Source organism: Diabrotica virgifera, chromosome 1 (genome assembly GCF_917563875.1).
Source record: "Diabrotica virgifera virgifera chromosome 1, PGI_DIABVI_V3a".
Lineage (NCBI taxonomy): Eukaryota > Metazoa > Arthropoda > Insecta > Coleoptera > Chrysomelidae > Diabrotica > Diabrotica virgifera.
Genome location: NC_065443.1, coordinates 5,814,558 through 5,836,391, shown reverse-complemented (window position 1 = coordinate 5,836,391; position 21,834 = coordinate 5,814,558). Strand labels below are relative to the sequence as shown.

Sequence of the window (21,834 nt, the reverse complement as noted above, 5' to 3'; positions counted from 1 at the left end):
AATCTTTGTATTCTGAAGAAAATGGCATTTTTTACCAAACTACAAAAATTCGTTATTCGCTTTTTACTCCAGTTGTTTAAAAACTAATCATTCTAAGTCTAGAATCTATTAATAATACATAAATAAATAAGAATGAATAAGGCCAATCACTAAAAGCACCGCTAGCTTACATTATTATGCTTCCAATTGGATTTCTCCTTTTTTTTTTTCAAAAAAATATATTTATTTTTTAACCGTCACCTTTTTATTTTTTATCTTAGAAAGTTTGGTAAAAAATAATTTCGTAGGTTTTTACACGATCTATAAGCCTATTAATATTAAATCTATTTAAAATCCTCAATCGCAAAAAGAGGTGACTTTGATAGGGTTGGTAAAGGTGGTTTTTGCATGTTATTACAAGTTTTAATTGTCTGTCAATAGCTCATTAAATTTTTTACGTAGAAAAATTTTTTACAAACCAGGTTCTTGGGAATTAAATAAGCTACAATTTCATATTTAAACATTTTTTCGTATTTCTGATGCTAATCTTGCTATTCTGAAAAAAAAGGCCTTTTTTCCAAACTACAAAAATTCGTTATTTGCTTTTAACTCCATTTTTTTTTAAAACTAATCATTCTAAGCAGGTCAAACTTCTAGAACCTATTAATAATACATAAATAAAAAATACCAAATAAGGTCAATGACTAATTTTAATTAGGGTGGTGATTAGGTGGTTGCCTGCGATCACTTTTTCGCTGAAAAAAATAGGGACTGACATTCTTTTTATTATAAGTCACTTAATTTTTGAGCTAGAGACTATTATTTTATTTCTGAAGATAGATATTTTTAAATACTTTAAATTAGTTTAAACAAGTTGTCCTCGAAAAATGCTTAGTTTTCATGTCTTTGGACTATGAAACTATAATATTTAGCATTTGACGAAGAAGAGGCAACATATAATAAAGTATAGCTTGATTACTATTGCTCTTAAAGAAAATAAAAAAAAAGTTTTTGTTTATTTTTTCAAAAGGTACATAACTTATTAAAAATATTGATATTTTTAGATATAAAACTAACTTTTTCGATAGCGAATAAATCGAAAACTGTCAATTTTATCAAAAAAATGTATAATACGTTTTTTGCTTAGAATGAACGTTTTTACCAACGTTTGCGATTAAAATATAATAAAAAATTTCCACCCCCTAGATGGGGTGGCAACCACCCCCATGGTAAATGCGTCTTTCGGCATGATATAGATTTTGATCTTGGACTAGGGCTTCCAATCCCGCAGCCTGAGTTCAATCTCGGTATTTGCGGGACTGCCAATTTTCAATCCCGCGGGATCTCGGTATTTGCGAGATCCCGCATATTGAAAATAGTCATATTTATATAAGGCAAATAAAACAATGAATTAATCAACTAACTCCACATTTATTTAAGTATTACTATTAGTATGAGATCAATTAAATTGCACCGTTTATTATTCACAAAAAACAGTAACAAAAAAGCTACTGCAAAAACAAAAAACCTATCTTCTTCAAAAAATACACCAAGTTTTAAAAAGCAACAAAAAACATATTTTCAACTGTAAATTGACACAGTTTACTTTACTTATTTAGTTGCTATATTACTTAGCTATTCTATTATTTGTGAATGTTATTTGAAAAATGTTTGTGAATGAAACGCAACATATCTAAACTGTCGTCTGCCAATTTACTGCGTATTTTAGAGGCAATATAGCCAGCAGCAGAAAATGCCCTTTCGGCTTCCACACTTGTCGGCGGTATTCCCTTTAAGGCTTTATATGTAAATGTAAGATATTTTCCCATTGACCCCCCAGATTCATAGAGTCATTTCTTTTTTATAATGGACTCAATATGTCGATATGGCGACGGGTACAGTACATTACATGCTGACGATAAAGCTAACTCTAACTCCTGTTGCAATGTAAGATCAACCTCGAAACCCCATGACGGAACCTCTACATTGACGTTTTTTACTTGATCAGCCTCTTCGTCATACGACGCGTGATAAATCGGTAGTGCAATCACATTTCTACGTTGTTGTAAAATACATCGCGCGTCGGCGCAAAGAAAAAGTTAATTCTGAAGCTAACGTTGAATGATTATTTTCCTGTTTCTTGATCATAAATTTGAGCATAACTTCAGCAATAGTAATCGCAATAACGGCAAAGGAGTTCGACAGCAAGTTTTACCGGCTTCAAGATATTTTTTAGATTTACTAAAGCATCAAAATTCACAAAAATCACCAGGCGCAAGCTCTGACGAGAGGTCGAATGTACGCTTTTTTTAGTCCCGCAAATCCCGCGGATCCCGCGCCTTTAATCCCGCACCATGCGGGATTGGAAAATGACGCGGGATCCCGCAATTCCGAGATCTCGGTATTCCGGGATTGGAAGCCCTATCTTGGACTATCCACTACTCACTACTTATTCTCAAATTTTCAAACAAATCGATCTATTCTGTAAAAATTGCGAGGTTTTGTCCTATTTTAAGCTTCATTACTTGGACTAAGAGTGGAATAAAAAATGCTACAATACCTTATAAATTTTCAAATGTAATACCTATTTTGCTCTTTTACAGGACATCAACACCAAACCCTGCGTGTCGTCTCAATGCCTATCGGTCACGGCGGCAATACCGCAGCCCAGAATTTCCACCCCAATCCTGTCGTTCCTGTAGTAAACACCGGAGATCGTCGTCACATTCCCAGCTTGGTCGATAGACGTCACATCTCTCCACCTCTGCATATCAACATCTGCGAAAACGGCAACGGAATGATGAATATGAACACACCTCCAGCTGAAGGTCTGCAGATGCACCCAAGAGCCATGATGGACTTCTCTCACGGAAGAAGGAGACACGGGATAGGTATATGTGATTTTGATTTTTACTTGTTTCTTAAAGATGGCGTTTTAATACTTGTCTTCTTCAGGTATACGAGAAAATAAGCCAAAACATGTTTATATGTAGCCCCCACAGGGGCAATGAAACACGTAGGTATTGAACTCAATTATAAAAAAAGTCAGACCTGTTCAAATGACTATTTGGTAGAGGGTTGAGATTGTTGTGCATGAATTTGGTAGAGTGTCTAGAAGTTTTAGTGACCTAAATTTACATAAGAGAATATAATTGAAATAACTGATGTATTTATTTAAACGGGAGAACCTCTTTTAATACTTCAATTTCAAACACAAATATAAAGAATCTTAAACTATGTTGAACAATAATCAAAACAATAAACAGCAACAACATATAAATACATATTAACACCTCTCAACACATGACCATGTAAATACATATAAAAATATATCGTCGGTATACTGCGAAAACCAGGTAAATGACAAATTTTAAAATATTGAGTTAGGTATACCAAAATTCTCAGCTTTTTACGTTCTACATACAGGTAAAACTCAATAAATGATACAATTTACCATTCAGCAGATAATTTATATAATAAACAAATAAGTTACACCTAACCAACTTTTCATTTTCAAATAAAACAATATATCGCTACTTACTTCCATAAAATCAAAGTTCTGTTGCATGTAAAACCAACTAAGCGCACATATATAATATTTGCCGGAAAACAATATATTTCTACTGCTGTATATCTACCATATTCAGTAAAAAGCTGATAAGCGTCTTTAATACAGTGTGATTTATTTTGATTTACAGGTAAAACTAGGTAAGTGATCGCACCTTGATCTTAAATTTAGGTTTAATCAGCTAGGTCTCTTCACTTTTTCAAACTAATGATAGAATGTTATTTCTGATATATGCATCTTTCATTAGCATATCGAATATCAAACACAACTGGTCCGCCTAATTCAAAATAAAGCAATAAACTTTAAAAACGTTTTTTCTCGATTTCGGTATTTCTACATTTACCTGGTTTTCGCAGTATACCGACGATATAATAGTGTGTCCCAAAAGTAGCGGAACGGTCGAATATTTTTCGAAATAAACAACGTATCGAAAAAGTGAAAAATACTTGTTTAATAATTTTCAAAAATCTATCGAATGACACTAAACACGACTTCCCACTTCATCCCCTAGAGGAGGGGTGGGGGTAAATTTGAAATCTTAAATAGAAACCCCCAGTTTTCATTTCAGATTTGGATTCCTTACGTAAAAGTAAGCAACTTTTATTCGAGACTTTTTTTTTAAGTGTGGATGGATGGCGCTATAAAAAACCATTTATCCTGATACCATAGGTAAATTATAGAAACTGACTAATATCTCGAGAAATACACTTCCAAATGAAAAACTAAAAAAATACACGTTTAAAATATTTTTTAAAAACCTATCAAATTACACCAAACACGACCCCCCACTCTATACCCTGAAGGTGGGGTGGGGGTAACCCTAAAATCGTAAATAGCAACCCCCATTTTTTATTGCAGATTTGGATTCATCATGGAAAATTAAGCAACATTTATTCGAAACATTTTTTAGAATTGTTGATAGATGGCGCTAATAAATAGTCTTTTTCCAATTATAGCGCCATCTATAAACAATTCTAAAAAATGTTTCGAATAAATGTTTATTTAGTGCTGATTTTTTCATGAGGAATCCAAATCTGCAATAAAAAATGGAGGTTGCTATTTAAGATTTTAGAGTTACCCCCCACCCCACCTCAATGGGGTGGGGTGGAGGGTCCTGTTTAGTGTTACTCGATAGGTCTTTAAAAAATATTAAACACGTGTTTTTTGGTTTTTCATTTGAAAGTGTATTTCTCGAGATATTAGACCGTTTCTATAATTTACCTATGACATCACAATAAATCATTTTTTCCGATTATAGCGCCATCTATCCACAATTCGAATAAAAGTTGCTTACTTTTACATAAGGAATCCAAATCTGCAATAAAAACTAGGGGTTTCTATTTAAGATTTTAAAGTTACCCCCCACCCCACCTCCAGGGGGTGGAGTGGGGGATCGTGTTTGGTGTCATTGGTCAAATTTTTAAACATTATTGAATACATGTTTTTCAGTTTTTCGATCCGATGTTTAGTTCGCGAAATATTCGACCGTTCCGCTACTTTTGGGACACCTTGTATATAAAACTATATCATAAATAGTTGAAAGACTGATAAATTTGTACACAATTTTTTTTTTTTTTTTTTTTTTTTTTATTATCACCCTTTATTGACAATCAGATATAAAACAAACATCTATAAGTCAATTTGTTGGTCTTACATTAAATTAAATTATTGTAAATGTGGTGACGTGGAGAGGTAAACATCCAGCGATGTTTCCTCAGTTACCTCTTAGGTCGGAGGGCCAGCTTCTTCTTAGTCTTCTATTGTGGACAGGTTGCAGTAGTGGATGAAGTAGTGGATTAGGATGGTCTTCTAGTTTGTTGTGGTGTTTTCTGTTGTTTTCTCGGATGACTTCGGTTACATATGGAATTTTTAGATCTGTGTGTAGAGTTTGGTTTGATACATACCATGGTGCATTAACTATTGCTCGAAGTATCTTGGATTGCGCTCTCTGGATAATCACAGTATTGGATTTGCTAGCACAGCCCCACAGTTCAATGCCATAAGTCCAGATTGGCTTTATCACTGCTTTATATATTAGCAATTTGTTTTCTATTGAAAGATGGGAATTTCTTCCAATGAGCCAGTAAAGTTCTTTGGTTTTTAGGTCAAGTTGCATTCTTTTCTTTGTTATATGGTGTTTCCAGTTGAGTTTATTGTCAAAGTGTAGCCCTAGATATTTGACTTGATTACTTTGTGGTATTTTTTATTTGATTGATGGTTACTGGTGGGCAGGTTCCAGTCCGGAGAGTGAATGTTATATGGGATGATTTTGTTTCGTTTACCTTAAACTTCCACTTCTTCAGCCATATTTCAAGTGAGTTTAGATGCTCTTGGAGATTTTGTGTTGCTGCAATAGGATCGTCATGCTTGGCAAAAATAGCAGTGTCGTCTGCAAATGTCCCGATGGTTGTTTTATCATTTGTAGGCAAGTCATATGTATATAGTATGTACAATAATGGTCCTAGTATGCTCCCTTGAGGTACGCCAGAGTGAATAGGCTTGTATTCCGAGACTTCTTCATTAACTTTGTACACAATTGAATGAATGAAAGAAGTGAAAAAATAGTATATCAAAGTGTGTAAATAATTTATTTCCTTAGCTGAGCGCTTTCGACATAAACGTCATCATCCGAGCTAATGCTACAATAAAAAAGGAATGTTGTAAGAAAAAGAAGTACACAACTCTGTTTTTACTTACGTCAATTAGTAAAAAGTACCACTATGTTGAGGCTTATGTGTGAGCATCTTGAAAATGTCAATCTGCATTACAATGTGCAGTCATAAATGCTTTTGTTTTGCTTGTCCACCGTGCAACCCCAAACAGGAAAAAACAGAAGAAAAATGGTCATATAAACGTTACACAAACATATAAAAAACTTTTATCATGGTGTGGGTGTATCACCCAACCACCAGGCCAAACTGTCTCAATAGCTTGAATATGGGTGTTAGAGTGAGGAGACCAAACACATGAACACTAATCTAGGTGGAGTCTCACAAGTGAACAATACAATATTTTTATGGAAGGGGTATTTAGAAAGTCTTTAGCACAATCTTTAATAAACCCTAAAAGTTAAAGTGATTTTGAAACAAAAGATGTGATATGGCGGATGTAGAATAACTTGGAATCGAGCACAACACCTGGGTCTTTTATCTGAGATACAGAGTCTAAAGGACAACCCTTAATAGTATAGATATGATTTGTAGGAGTTCTATTCCGACCAAAAACCATTAAATGACATTTTTTAACATTAAGTTCCATTCCGTTGCTATCACACGAATAGCTCAACCAGTCCACATCAGATTGTAATTTTGATAGTCACCATCATTCTCAACTTTCAAATATAATTTTAAATCGTCAGTAAACATTAGGAAAAAAGCACAGAGAACACAGGAGGTAATATCATTAACATAGATATTGAATAGAATATAGAAGGGATCCCAGGTGTGACCCTTGTGATACTCCTGAAAATGCCTTAATTTTAAACTATTGAAAACCCTGAACAAATACTATTTGTTTTCTTTCAATTAGGTAGGATAACAACCATTCTAAAAGTTCACCCTGGATACCCAGACTTCTCAACTTATTGATCAAAATCTTGTGATTTACCCGGTCAAACGCCTTTGTAAAGTCTGTGTATACAGCATGAACCTGGAAGCCATCTTAAAGTCAATAAATTAAGTTCAGTGGAGCGGCTAGAGAGAAATCTAAATAGCTTGTCGATAAAACAGCATTTTAAACTTGCTGATAAATAGTCACAGACAAGGCTCTCAAAAACTTTGGGAATACAACTCGAATGCTAATCGGCCTATAATTGCTTGTATTGGGGTAGTAAAGCTAGTTTTCCAGTAGACTGGGAACATCCCTGTCTTTAATAACAGGTTCAAGATGTGAAAAAGAGATCTAGAAAGTAAAAAAGCTAAAGTAAAGAAAAGAAGGTGAAATACCATCTGGACCTGGTCCCTTGTTGATATCCAAAATGGAAAGTGTTTCATATATAGATGAAATAGAAACGCTAAATTTTGATAGGCTGATGTCTCCTGTTGAAAAAGTTTCATCCTGCAAATCAAAATTTTTATCACTGTTTATCACAAGTTTTGGAAAAGTATTCAGCAAATAAATTGACAATCTCCATGCCAGAAGAGCCAGAAATATTATTGTAGTGCATAACAGAAGGAATATTATTTCTGTTTTTTTAGAAGTTTTTAAATTTTTTTTAGAAATTTCCAGAAGTTTTTCATATTATCTTTCAGAGAGGATGCACTTAGTGCAACATAATCAAGATAGCACTGTTCTTTAAGTTGTTTACAGTTAGCTTGTAATAAAGAAAACTCCTTATACAGTTGAGTCCGCGAGTCTTTACCCGTGCGTCATTAATACCTGGCGAGATAAAACACATACTTTTTATCTAGCATCATTCTCTTCCACGCATGAAACTCATGACAAACCAGCTGCCGTTAGTTATTAAGTAAAAACACATGTTATTTTTATTAACCATCTAGACTCAGTACATTGAAAAGAGATAGGTACAAAAAAAGACGATTCGGTATGTTTTCATATTTTAAGCACAATTTGTTTGACGTTTCTGCTTTGTTTACTTTTGTGGCTGTCAGTCAGTTGAATTTTTTGCGGTTTTTGTCGAATTTTTGCGTTTTGAAGTTTCTTTATATTACACAAACAGTTGTTTTCACAACTAATTTTATATTGGGCTTTGAAATTTTAATGTAAATAATTATATTTTGGCAATTAATATTTTTTTTTGTTCTGATTCTGGCCTTGGTTTATAACCTTTAGCCATAGCAATTAATATTTAAAACATACAAAGCTAACGTCATTCACACAGTAAAGAAATGATTGTGTTTAGATTTCCGTCAAAGTGAATAAAATAACAAAAATAAAATATGTTATTGAATTTTTTTATAAATTGTTTATTTATTTATTAATCAATAATAATAAAAGAATTTATTAAGCTACTTCAAATGTAGCTGTAATTCTGCACAAAAATTTTGAAGCAAAACATACATTTGACATTCTATATATTTGATAACGTCAAATTTTATAATGAAACCCGTAATCAGAACAGTAGCCACTTTCTGTCAGTTGTTGTTGCGTGAAATAGATTTCCGACTTATTTCGTATGCTTTAAATGATGACGCACTGGTAAAGACTCGCGGACTCAACTGTAGTCAGCAAGTAATTGATATTTTAGATATTTTTTATGCATTTTCTTTTTTTATTATTGTTTTCTTAAGCTTTGGAGAAAACCAGAGAAGAAACTTTTTTGCTGAATACTTTTTCAGGGGAACAAAAATATCAATTGCAAAGTAAATAACATCATAATGAGGAATATAGTGAATAGCCGATATATAAATTTGTAACATTGTCAAATGTAGTGACTAGACACTTTGCCGGTAGTAAATATCGAGGGGTTCGAGCGAAAACCCGATAAATACCAAAATTGTGAAATCCGGTACAGTGGAACCTCGATAAGTCGGATTAATCGGGACAGCGGCCGATCCGGGTTATCGAAAATCCGGGTTAGCCGGAGAATATGGTAAAAATGATTAAAATACGGTATACCTACTTGGAGATAAACTCCATTATAAATGCCAAAACATGAAATCCATATGCACAGTACATCTAAATTACATACAGTTGTATAGATTATATACATATATAAGTATAAAGAGTTAATATATTCATCTGTACTTACCTACCACTAGCAAAAATTTGTACATATAAGGGTGTCGCGAATCTGTAAGGAGTACGTTAGTGCGTCGCTGAGTAAAAAAGGTTGAGAACCGCTGGTATAGAGTATTGTTTATTTCTTGGTAAAAAACTCAGTTGAAATGAAAAAATTTTTGTTTTGTCTGATGAAAATCGGTCCGGGTTAGCCGGACTTCCGAGTTATCGGGGGTCGACTTATCGGGGTTCCACTGTATTTTAATTTCTGCTGTAGTAAAACACTTTGTTGTAAACATATTTATAATATGAGAATCTGGTAGAATCATTTATCTTCTTTTTCCTTTGTAAAGTTACTAATTTTATTAGAAATATTTCTTATTAAAACTATTATTAAACTAAGTTAAAAACTGATAATTAATTTTATCGTAGATGAAGATTACAAAATTATTCATTTTGACAAAATATATTCATGCGAAAAGCAAATAAAGAATTTTAGACTATGATAGTTTATTAAATTTCAGCACACTTTTTTCCTGCGAAAACCCAATAAAAGATGGTGTAAATTGATAATTGAATATTAAGAAAACAAAAAATGGGTTAGAATGGGGCCCATATTTATAATCAAAAACAAACTCGGAGCTTCCAAGGTACCACAGCAAATCAATTCTAGTAAATTTAAATTTAAGCGTACTGAAAAGTTGTCTGAAGACTAGTATTGAAACTCTGTAGAAATTACTGGAGTCTACTAATAGTAGTAGGTCTGGATCCCGCGTATGAAAAAAAAGTTGATTAATAGCAAGCTAAAAATTTGTTAATAGCTTAAGGGTGTCTAGTCGAATAAACTTTGATATATGGGAACACTGAAACAGGGGTAGTTTTAATTGTGGAACAGGTTAAAAATTTGGAACGGTCACAGCACGAAAACGGCACATTTATTTTGTCCGACAGAACAGACTTAAACTCTTCGAACAGAGATTAAACTCTCATGCAAAAATCAGACTGCTATTTATCACCAAATGGGCGTTTTAATGAGTGGAACATGTAGAATATGTCAAATGACAGGAATTATGACAGGTAATAAATAGCAGTCTGATTTTTTCATGAGAGTTTAATCTCTGTCCGGAGAGTTTAAGTCTGTTCTGTCGGACAAAATAAATGTGCCGTTTTCGTGCTGTGACCGTTCCAAATTTTTAACCTGTTCCACAATTAAAACTACCCCTGTTTCAGTGTTCCCATATATCAAAGTTTATTCGACTAGACACCCTTAAGCTATTAACAAATTTTTAGCTTGCTATTAATCAACTTTTTTTTCATACGCGGGATCCAGACCTATAGTCTAGTCTAGAAAAAGTTTTATTTTGTACAATATAACTGTTAAACTAATTAGGACTAAACTTGCCCCTAAAACTTCCCAAAGAAAGAAACGAACATTTAGTAAGAAATATTTCTTTCCACTAGCTTACCATGAATGAATTCCAGTGTGTCAAAAATTTTTTACAAAAACGCTGTGTATATTCTCAGATGATATAATGAATGCTGTAGCTAACAGTGATTCTACTGGATGATATTCTAAAGAAGACAATAGCGGAAAGCGGTAACCAGTTAATAAAAATATCAGAAGATATTTGAATTTAAAAAAAAAACTCCTACTCTACGCCCTAAAAGGCAAAAACAAATTTCATCCCAAAAAGCAACCATAGACTTACCAACTCCGGGCAATTTATCAAAGTTGTATAAAAGTACCCTTCCAAGAAGTGAAACAAAGAAAAGGGATTTGATAAAGATGTGCCAAGAAAATATTTTTCCAGAAGAGATGCATGCTTAAATTACAAATTTAAAAGCCGGTAATTATATCGTAGGTCGAATTCCAGACGTAATGATGAGAGAAGAATCGAACGAGGACACATTTTACCTTTTAATTTTCCAAAAAGAATGCAGATTAATTTTTTTTTTGTTGGAATAATATACAGTTATCTTTTATTTTATAATTAAAAAAATTAAAAATAAAAACCAATAAAATTAAATGTTATACTGATTCAACGAGGTACAACCCGATAAATATCACGTTTTATTTTTTTTTGTAAATACCTTTTTATAAATTAAACTTAAAATAAATTATTCTAACTAAATATTAAATTCTCTGCCATTCGGCTATAACAAATATTTGATAAAACTTCCTATGACGATTTTAAATCTTCTTCAAACTTCCTAAAATATTTAATCGCGATTATCTCTAAACAATGGTTTTGTTAGTTATCGGGTTTCGCTCGAATCCCTCGATATTATTTTTTCCCAAGATCCGGAATCATCTCTTAACCTAGAGGAATATTTCCTGTACCCTGTTATTAACGGCAAACCCAAATTGTGTTTTTCAGATATGCGGATGAGCCCGGTCCACTTCCAGCAGCATTCTCCGCCGTATTATCGGCAGTCCAGTGACGAGTACATCAAAAGTGAAAGTCCTTCTTGCAAACGCAGACGTTTGTCCCGCTCTGGCCATCATATCGACTTGAATGTTCAGCCCCCTTCACCACCACGCAGGTCTCCCAGGCAGCATCCTCCATCCACTTCGCATCCTCCAATGCAGGTAAGGAAAATACTGGGAACGCATCCAAAGATCTTATAAAGCATGAAGTATATTTACAGTTCAAGTTTATTCCCAGTTAGTGTTAACTATTCCTAGTTCGAGTCAACTCAAACTAAAACGAGCAGTAAGAGTTGATTTGAAAAATTGAATTCAATTTTTACTAGTTGAAGTAGACTCTTGCTAATCCTTGTCAGTGTACTTAGTTTTTATTTTTATTTTTTAATTTTAGGTGTTTCAAATTTTTCATAAGTTACATTTGCGTTGATTGTTTTTAAAATGCTACTAACCTATGCGGATCTGAGAAGCTAAGAGATGAGCATTTGAGGGCAAATCTGAAGGGTAAACCTAAAAAAAGAAAGTAATGAACACAAATTTTTAAAAAGATACGATGTGATTGAGGTGAGCAGTGTTTCTAAATTAATTCACCTTGTAACTGAAAAGGGATTGATTAGGTATTATATACATGGCAGTGATCTATTCTCAGCTCTGTTGAATGAAGCACACTTATCGACAGGACATGGAGGAGGAGATAGAATGAATAATCAACTAAAGACAAGATATAAAAAAGTCACAGTAAAAGATAATAAGGTCACAATAAAACCTAGGCAAACCCAAAGTAAAGGTAGTGTAGAGAGGGCCAACCAGGATATACAAAACATGATGATTACCTGGATGCAGGACCATAAAACATCACTGGAGTGATGGCTTGAAATATTTTCAACTTCTGACAAACAGTGCATTACACAGAGGAATAAAAAGATCTCGCTACAATCATCAGGAAGTGCATGACCAGCAAATGTTTCTTTAGGCGCATGTCTACTCATCCTAGTTCGAATGTACTTTAACTGGTAAATGTTGTTTGGCAAATAATCAACTCTTACTAAATGGCATTGGGAAGAGTATACTTTTCCTAGTTGGAGTCTACTTTTACTAGGAAATGTTGAATAAAAATCTTCATTTTATATTTAAAATTAACTTTTACTAAAACTAGCCGTTTGAGTGGACTCGAACTAGGAATAGTCAACCCCAACTGGATAATCAACTTGAACTGTAACATATATACTGTATTGAAAAATATGTAATAAATTTGTTTTTTGATAGGTCCCAGTGACAATTCCAATGAACCACGAAGCAGTTTGGAGCTACACCACAACCCCACACGTGTCTCTATGCACAGTTCCACCGAGCGCACCGCCCCACATGCACAACTGTCATTTACATAACGTATACGCCGCTGTACCGCCGCTAGTACCACAACAGTTCCCACCCGGCTGTCTCCCCCATCAGACTTTCGCCACCTTCGGACCTCCAGCACCCAGCGCAGTTCCTGTGCCACCCCAGCATTACTCTCATCAACGTATTCCTCCACAGGTAAGTCTACAGATTCATAGTAAAGTGTATCCGACAGCTGCAAAAATACCAAAACATATCCCGGGCAGATATAAACTCTGATCACAATCTATTATTAGCTGAACTCAGAGTGAAGTGGAAGACACTCAAAATAAAAAGAAGCACAACAATATACGATAGAAGAAAAATCAACGAGTCAAATGTAAGAACACAAGTTAAAACATGCTCAGCACCGCGCACCGCTCTAGTGGAAATGAAATCCAACTTAAAAGTTGAAGACAAAATAGTAGACGTTACGAGATATATAAAAAAACAGTTACCTACTTACTAACAGCAAACGTCGACAAAAAGAAACCCTGGACATATAGAAGAATGGGCAGACTGCAATTGCGCGCAGCGGTCAGGGTTCTCAACAGGGTGTCTAAGCCAATGGTGCAATTGCGCACACGTCTTTAAAAAGTTATGCTGTGATTGCGCGCAAAGTCGTAAATTATAGTAAACGGAAGTTTTATTTACTTCTTATTCGTTTTGAACGGAAATTTTGCTAATTTTAAAAGATAATAACAAGTGAATACTACATTGAAATAGTTGTGATAAAAAAAAAGAATGTGTGTGTACTTTGTACGCACGTAAGAAGTTATACTTCTATTATATGATTTAAACGAAATTAATATACTTTTTATTTATATTTTGTTTAAATATTAAACTAATTTATACTTACTACTTCTCAAACATTTTTATTAGAACAGTGCCAAAAATTAAAATAATAAAAAATAACACACACAAACACATTAAACAAGTCACAAATGATGTCTGAACATTAATTGTCGAAATTTTTTTTAACTAAATACGTATTTTCTGAAAATAAAATTATATAATAAATAAACTTACAATCATAAAATGTATTAAAAAAAAACAAAAAAGAAAGTTTCTATTGGGACTCGAACCAGCGCTGATAAGCGCGGTTGGTATTGGAATTCATTCGCCTTCAACGCATAGCCACGGACATTATGTGTCATTATTTACGAAGATCGACTAACTAAACGGATTAAACTTGTGATATTTTGATATTTTGAAAATTGATCAAATTGTTTTAATTTTGAATTGAAATGATTTAGAATTGAAAAAATACAACAAAACATAGAGTAAGAAAACAATATATTAGGTGAATATTGATAGAAATTTTGATGGTAATCAAATTATATAAATAAAAGTATTACATACTATGTATTTTGGCAGATCAAATAGGTAGGTTTATACCCATGATACATTAACAATTATTACGTACCTGTTGCTTTTAAAAACTATTTAAAAGTCACTACAATATTATAAACTTTTTTGTTTCTGTCCTCACAACAATAAAACTACCTAATATATTATACATTTGTTTACCTTTACCTTTACCTCCAAACCACAGCTGTCCTACAGCTGCCATATTGGATAATTTTTGACATGTCATTTGAACATCCAATCAGAACAAAGTTATAATGCGCATGCGCCGGGCTGATAGGTTTTAACATATAAAAATTCACCCTCTATCGCCGGTAAAGAAGTATAACTTCAAAAACTATATTTATTGTATTAAATAATGTACATATGTAGACATTTAATTTGAACATGCCTTATAACATATAGTTTTAACAAATTCTATTCTGGATATTTCTTTATTTTTAAATTTCTCTATCAAATTTGTTACATATTTTAATGTTCTTTCATAATTAATATTTTTAATTTTTTTTTGTAAATGTAAGCTATTTAATTGCACATAATTAATTAAAAAATTAATATATTATATATATTATATATTATACAGTACAATTTTCAAATGAGGAAGACCTAACCCTTCGGTCCAAACCTAACTTTCGGGTATTAGAGCTGCTTATATATACCGCTGCGCTCAATCACAATATACCGTTTTGTTTACCTGCCTTAATCCTTCCGTTGCGCGCAATCACAGCAACCCTCTTAAAGGTAAATTTCAGTACCCCAGGAGGTATTTGACCGCTGCGCGCAATCACAACCCACCCAGAAGAATTCTTAAGATATCATGAATGAACAAAATATCAAATGCCAAAATACTCCAAAAACTTATAGAGAAGGAAATAATGTGCACGATGAAAAGAAGAAAATTAGGATATTTCGGCCACATCATAAGAAATGATCCAAATATAACCTGTTAGAATGCATTTTGCAGGGAAAGGTGAATGGTAAAAGAGGCGTCGGAAGAAGAAGATCTTGGCTCAGGAAGTTGAGGACTTGGTTTGCGACATCCACTACAGGGCTTTTCAAGACAGCAGCTAATAAGATTATCATTGACAGAATGATTACCAACATTCAAAACGGATAGGCACCAGAAGAAGAAGAAGAATCTGTCAAATCTTCAATAATACACCAACGATACCAAAAGTAATAGCAAAAGAATGGAGAAGGAAAACCTGAACATCATCGCAGTATACGGCCCAAAAAATAACAAGGGAAACATTTTATGACGAATTACAAGTATTAGATCAAGTTATAGGGAAGGTTATAAATGGGGAAAAACTGAAAAATGGAGAACTGATGATAAACCTCGGCCTGAATAACGAACTTAGAATAAAACAGGACAAGTTTTGACCACAAAGACCACCACAAATATATTCAATAAAACCCATAGACAAAAATCTATGGTCAAAGATCTATGGACAAATAAATCTAGATAGAGTTTAAATATCTAGACATCACACTATCTAGCTACAGAAAGCTCGAAACAGAAGTGGAAGATCGAGTGAATAGAGCAAACAGAGCCACAGGTTGCCTGAATGAAACAATATGGATAAATAAAAATATCGGGAGAGAAAACAAAGGCAGAATTTAGAAAACAATCATCAGAACAATAATGACATGCGTAGCAGAATGACGACCTATCACAAAGGACAAAAGAATGCTAGAAAAGAATCCTAAGATAAAACGATGGTAACATACTATGGGACAGAGCTAGAAGTGTAGATATACTACAGAGATGCAAGGTAGACAACATTAATAACTGGGTAAAAACCAGAAAGAGTATAATGGAACGACCACGTCCGAATGACAACAATTAAAGTAGTAAGAACGGCGAGAGGCAGTTTCCCAATAGAAAGACAATCAATGCGTAGACCATTGAAAACTGGAGGCCATTGAAAATCAGACGAGTCACAAAAAGAAGAAGAAACAACTAATTCTACCTCCTTAAAATGAGCTTAAACTTGTTCCTATAAATATTTATCTTTTTTTACAGAGACCTGACACATTTGAACTAGATCTGCTCAATGAACATCACCATCATGCTCACACTCATTCCGCCATTCATGGGGCATCTTCCCTTCATGTACCGCCCATTCAGATGTCTTCGCCGGCCTCTCTGTTCCTCTCGACAGAGACTCGAGGTGCCTCTCCGTTGGATCTACTACACGCTGGTCGCTCACGTCAGCACAGAAATGCCCGTTTGCTACCTCCAAGGACCCGTTGGCACCACAGTCCTCCGCTCATTGCCGCTCCCGCTGGCTTTTTACTACATTTCTTGTAAGTATGAACAATATTATTTAACTATAAAAATGACAAATATTCAGGAATGTGACTTCTTTATGCACGATTGTGCCCTTATTCGCAATACCAAGACAATGACAAAGTTTTTGAATGATTACAATATCAACGTATTGGAATGGCCAGCTAACTCGCCGGACCTTAATCCCATCGAGAACGCTTGGAATATTATAAATAATAAAATTCAGTAGAGTCGACCGAGCAACATAAATCAGCTGAAAGAGGAGTTGAAGAGGTTATGGTTGACCATGGAAGGGGAATATTTCTTGAAACTTGCTCAATCCATTCCCAAAACAAAGCAGCTTGTCATCGGCTACAAGGGTGATATGACAAAGTATTAATTCGTAAAATTAAAATAATAATCATCCTGATTTATGCGTTTTCTTCACTTAGAAAAAGATTTTTTTGTGGGCACTCTGTGCCTTGTCGGTAAAATATACAAATGAAAACTTCTTCTTTCTTGTATGTAGGCTTTAAAGCCTGTTCCTTTTTCAATATTAGCCTCCTAAATTGTTTAAATTATCACACCATCTTTTTCTTGGTCTGTCAATACTTCTTCGTCCATTTGGTGACTTATCTCATGTTATTCGTACTATTCTACCTTCTGCCATTCTACTAATAGTCCAGAAAGCCACACCCATCCGCTAGGAAAAATATTCTGATTCGGATTTTTTGCACAATCTTACTCAAAAAGGACTCCTTTTAACAAATTTGCATGTTGCCAGGACCAAAAGTGGGTCAAAAATTTTTTAAACGTTTTTTTTTGTTTTTTTCCTAAAATTCTTTTTTTTGCATGGAAAAAAGTTTTTCTAGGTTTTTTGGATCATTCCAAACAGAAAAGGTATTTAGTGACATTTCTCTAAAGTTGATAGTTTTTGACATATTATAAGCGATTAAAAATTGAAAAATTGCGAAATTGGCCATTTTTAACCCTCAAAAGCTATGTGAAAAACTGAAAATTTGAATGTTGCCAAGGTAGGTAGATATTCTTTAAACATCGGTTAATGAAATCCCGAAGAGTTTTTTGCAATACAATATTCAAAACTCCTTTTTTTTTTAATTGCTAATCAAGCGTACGAGACACTATTTTCCACCGACAGTATGGTGCAAATGAAAGGAATAAATTCGTTATTTCGTAAACGGGCGACTTTAAGGAAAAATCCCGAAACAGGTCGATTTTTATTTTTAAATTATGATATTGTGGCATATATGGTATACTAGTGATGTCATCCATTTGGGCGTGATGACGTAATCAATGATTTTTTTAAATGAGAATAGGGGTTCCTTCAATTCTCTATTCAGTAATATAAACATTTATATAATTATTTATACAGGGTGTCCTTCTACTTCTTTTTTTGTCAAATAATTTAATTTACCGCCGTGTATGTCAATATAGGTCTAATTGCTGCTTTATACATTCTTGCTTTTGTGTCTTGTGTTAGGTGTTTGTTCTTCCAGATGGTGTCTTTAACGACGTTCTACACCTTCGTTGCGGGGTATGCCTCTCAGAGGAAAGGGGGGAAACTTATATGCAAGCGAAAGTTGCTAACAATGCATTTATAACAGGATACTCAAATCATATGTTTCAGTATTGAATACTTTATAAAAATAAATTATAATAAATTACGGATTTTACGGAATAAATTACGGAATTAATTATAATAAATAAATTAAAAATAAATGGTACGGTAAACAATCCTCATTTTTTAATATGTTATTCCTTACAAAAAAACCTTTAATTTAAGCACAAATAATTAAAAATCGTAAATTTGGGTCAAAACTTATTAACTTTATAAGAATTCCCATAAGAGCCCATGTTAAAACTTAACTTTGGCCCTTAATAGTAATTAAACGGAACGGTAAAACAATTTTTAAAAAATCAAGTCTTAGTTTTTTGAAGTAAACTATAACATACTAAAATTTCATGCAAATCCTTAATTCTTTGCCGAAGGTGTAGAACGTCGTTAAGAGATCCCGCCACTTTACTTGCTTTCGAGCTTTGTTGTCGCACTTCTTCTTCAACATCTCCGTAACTAGTTGTATATATTCCCAGATATATACACCTTTCTTCCTGCTTTATTATTTTTCCATCAATTTTAATTTTACATCGTAGTGGGTATTTAGATGTTGTCATACATTTGGTTTTTCTGCTCATATCATCATATTGTATTTCTTGGCTGTTGTATTGAAGATGTGTGTTAATCTGTGGAGATCGTCTTCTGTCTCGGCGATTAATGTGGCGTCGTCTGTATAATATAATATTTGGATTTTTTTGTTCCCCATTCTGTAACCATGACCTTTACGTACTGCTTGTATTATTTCGTCCATTATTATAAGAGCAGTGTCACCTTGTCTGACTCTGCTTTGTACTGGTATAAACTCCGTTGGTTTTCCATTTATCTTTGCTTGTATTCTATTATGGAAGTAGATGTTTTCGATGGTTTGTATAATATTAATTGGTATATTTCTTCTATACAGTAGGTGTAAGACGTCTTCGACTTTAATGCGGTCGAATGCATTAGTCAGGTCTATAAAATATAGATATGCTGGTTTATTGTACTCGATGGCCTTTTTACAAATGAAAACTAAAGCACTATTTTCCTTTTCAGTACAATGTTCTCAAACTCGCCAATGTCTCCATTCAGCCAAAGCAGCTCAGACACCACTGAAACTGAAAACTACGAAGCTCTTCTCAACCTCGCCGAGCAGCTGGGCGAAGTCATCCCTAGAGGTCTCAGCAAGCTTGAGATTGAGCAACTCATCAGCTACAAATACGACGCCGAGACTCACGAAGGCGACCAGACGTCCTGCGTCGTCTGCATGTGCGACTTCGAGGCTCGCCAAGTGCTCAGGGTGTTGCCATGCTCACACGAATTCCACGCCAAATGTATTGATAAGTGGTTGAGGGTAAGTGAAAACAATTATTTTAAGTCTATTTGTAGTATAAGTATAAGTCTACGAGGTTGTCTTTTTAGTTTTGCATACACGCTATGAGCTCGTAGGTAGAGGGGATAATTAAAAATTCGCGAGCGCCAGTAGTGACAAAGTAAATTTTTACTGGAAATTTGACGTTCTTCATTAAGAGTTGCATATAATTTTTACTAAATGTCTCACGAAAGTTTTTTTAGCCCGAAAGTTGAGTTGGCCCGAAATTTTACGTTTACGCTCTTAATTCATTATTTAAGTGCAATAAATGCTTAAGTTAATATTTAAGAAGTATTATACTATAATTATATTAAATTATTATACTTTTTTGCAGAATAAATTTTTTATAATATTAGCTGTCAACATAAACTTCAAAACGATGAGCAAAATCTTAAAAATAATCATAATGAATAATAAATTCTGTACTTACTGATATTAATTATCGATTATAGTCCATTCGCTAAACACATACACAACTGGCTAGTGATTTTAGTAGGTAATTTTTTTGTTTTTGGCCAATTTTACCAAAATTACTAACTATTTAGTAATTATTAACCATTTAGTAATTATTTTTTTTTGTCAATTTTACCAAAATTGGCAAAATTACTTACTAAAATCATTAGCCAGTTGTGTCTGAGTTTAGCGAACCGACTATACAATCCAATTACTTCTTTACGTTATAAATATTACGCGATAAGAATTAAATAATAAGTTTGAAACAATTATTATTTGCTTTTCTCCTTTCCTCTTTAAATTTCCGGCCGAAACAGGAACACTAGCCATCCGTTAGATGGCGATACCAGCCATACCAGCGAAACTCACAGAGGATAGGCAACACTTTTTTCTTTCCAGCGAAATTTCCGTCGAAATTTATACTAGTAATCCGCTAAGTAGATGGCGATACCAGCGAAGCTCATAGCGCATAGCCATAAAGACAAAAAATATATAGACTTAAAGTACTTTATTGCTTTTCAAAATATGTCGCACCGAGATCGATACACTTTCGCATACGTCAATACCAATTGGTAAAACACCTGCAAATTCTAGGTTCCAGTTCCAATTCCTGCCAAACACCTGGTTATTCCAGTCTTGAGTTGACACCTGCAAAATTGCTGTTTTAAAGGCATCGACTTCTTCTGGCGACTGGAATCGCTGCCCGTGTCCGCTTTGGGAACGTGAAGAAATCGTTGGAATGTAGGTCGGGGCTATACGGTGGGTGATTTAACAAATTTATGTTTAGAAATAAGCTCCAAAAACTCTATTGTCTTTTGGGCAGTGTCAGCCCTTGCATTGTCCGGATGTAGAATGATTCGCCGTTGTGTGTTGCATTGTCGGAGTTTCGCGATAACTTCTGGTAAACAAACGGTTGTATACCAATCAGCCGTTCTTCAATTTTCCAAAGTAATTGTTGCCACATGACCAGATTTTGACACAAAAGTTGTGACCATTTTCATTGACACACTTTGAGAAAAGATTACTTTTGTTGGTTTTTCCTCATCATGAAACACCCACGCAACGGATTGGCGTTTATTTTCTGATTCATAGGAGTAAATCCAAGATTCATCGTCACTAACAATATTATAAACGCTCTTTGAGTTTCCTTTGTAGAACCGATCCAATGTTTTTCGACACTAATTGACGCGGACCGCTTTTTGCTTTTCTGTGAGCAAATGAGGGATCCAATGGGAAACCAACTTTGTAACACTCAGTTCTTCATGTAGGATCTTTTGGATCGAGGTCTTTGAAATGCCCAACGATGCCTCTATATCTCGGTATGTTACACGGCGGTCATCCTTAATTAGCTGAGGCATCAATGTTTTGCTGTTTTGGGGGGGCCTGGCCTGGATTCTTTGCTGAGACTGGAGAGACCACGTTTAAATTGGCAATACCAGCGGGAAATAATTGTTTGATGTGATATTTCATTCCCAAACACAGAAACTATTTCAGCGAGACATTTTGAGATAATCCTCTCCAAAAATTGTAAAAAATAATAGGGAACTTGCATAAATTTTTAAATATTAAAATGATATTAAAAAACATAAGGTGACATGATCTTAAAACGCTTGCATGCGAAAAAAACAAATATTTTTAGCCCGTACGCTAATTACGACGCTTTGAAAATGCTATAAAATTCAAATATCTTAGGAGGCTCTTGAACGTCCTTCTATTGGTCCTACGTCAC

At 34.0% G+C, this 21,834-nt stretch overlaps 1 protein-coding gene across 2 annotated transcripts in view; it reads left to right on the top strand.

Annotated features, from left to right (window-relative positions):
* Window positions 1-21,834, top strand: part of LOC114335212 (RING finger protein 44) — a 76,219-nt gene that overhangs the window by 28,383 nt on the left and 26,002 nt on the right. For both annotated transcript variants that reach the window (XM_028285411.2, XM_028285418.2), the window contains 5 exons: window positions 2,583-2,870; window positions 11,605-11,816; window positions 12,918-13,187; window positions 16,423-16,706; window positions 19,337-19,634. In XM_028285411.2, coding sequence (XP_028141212.1) covers window positions 2,583-2,870; window positions 11,605-11,816; window positions 12,918-13,187; window positions 16,423-16,706; window positions 19,337-19,634 — 1,352 coding nt within the window. The remainder of the gene's footprint in view (window positions 1-2,582; window positions 2,871-11,604; window positions 11,817-12,917; window positions 13,188-16,422; window positions 16,707-19,336; window positions 19,635-21,834) is intronic.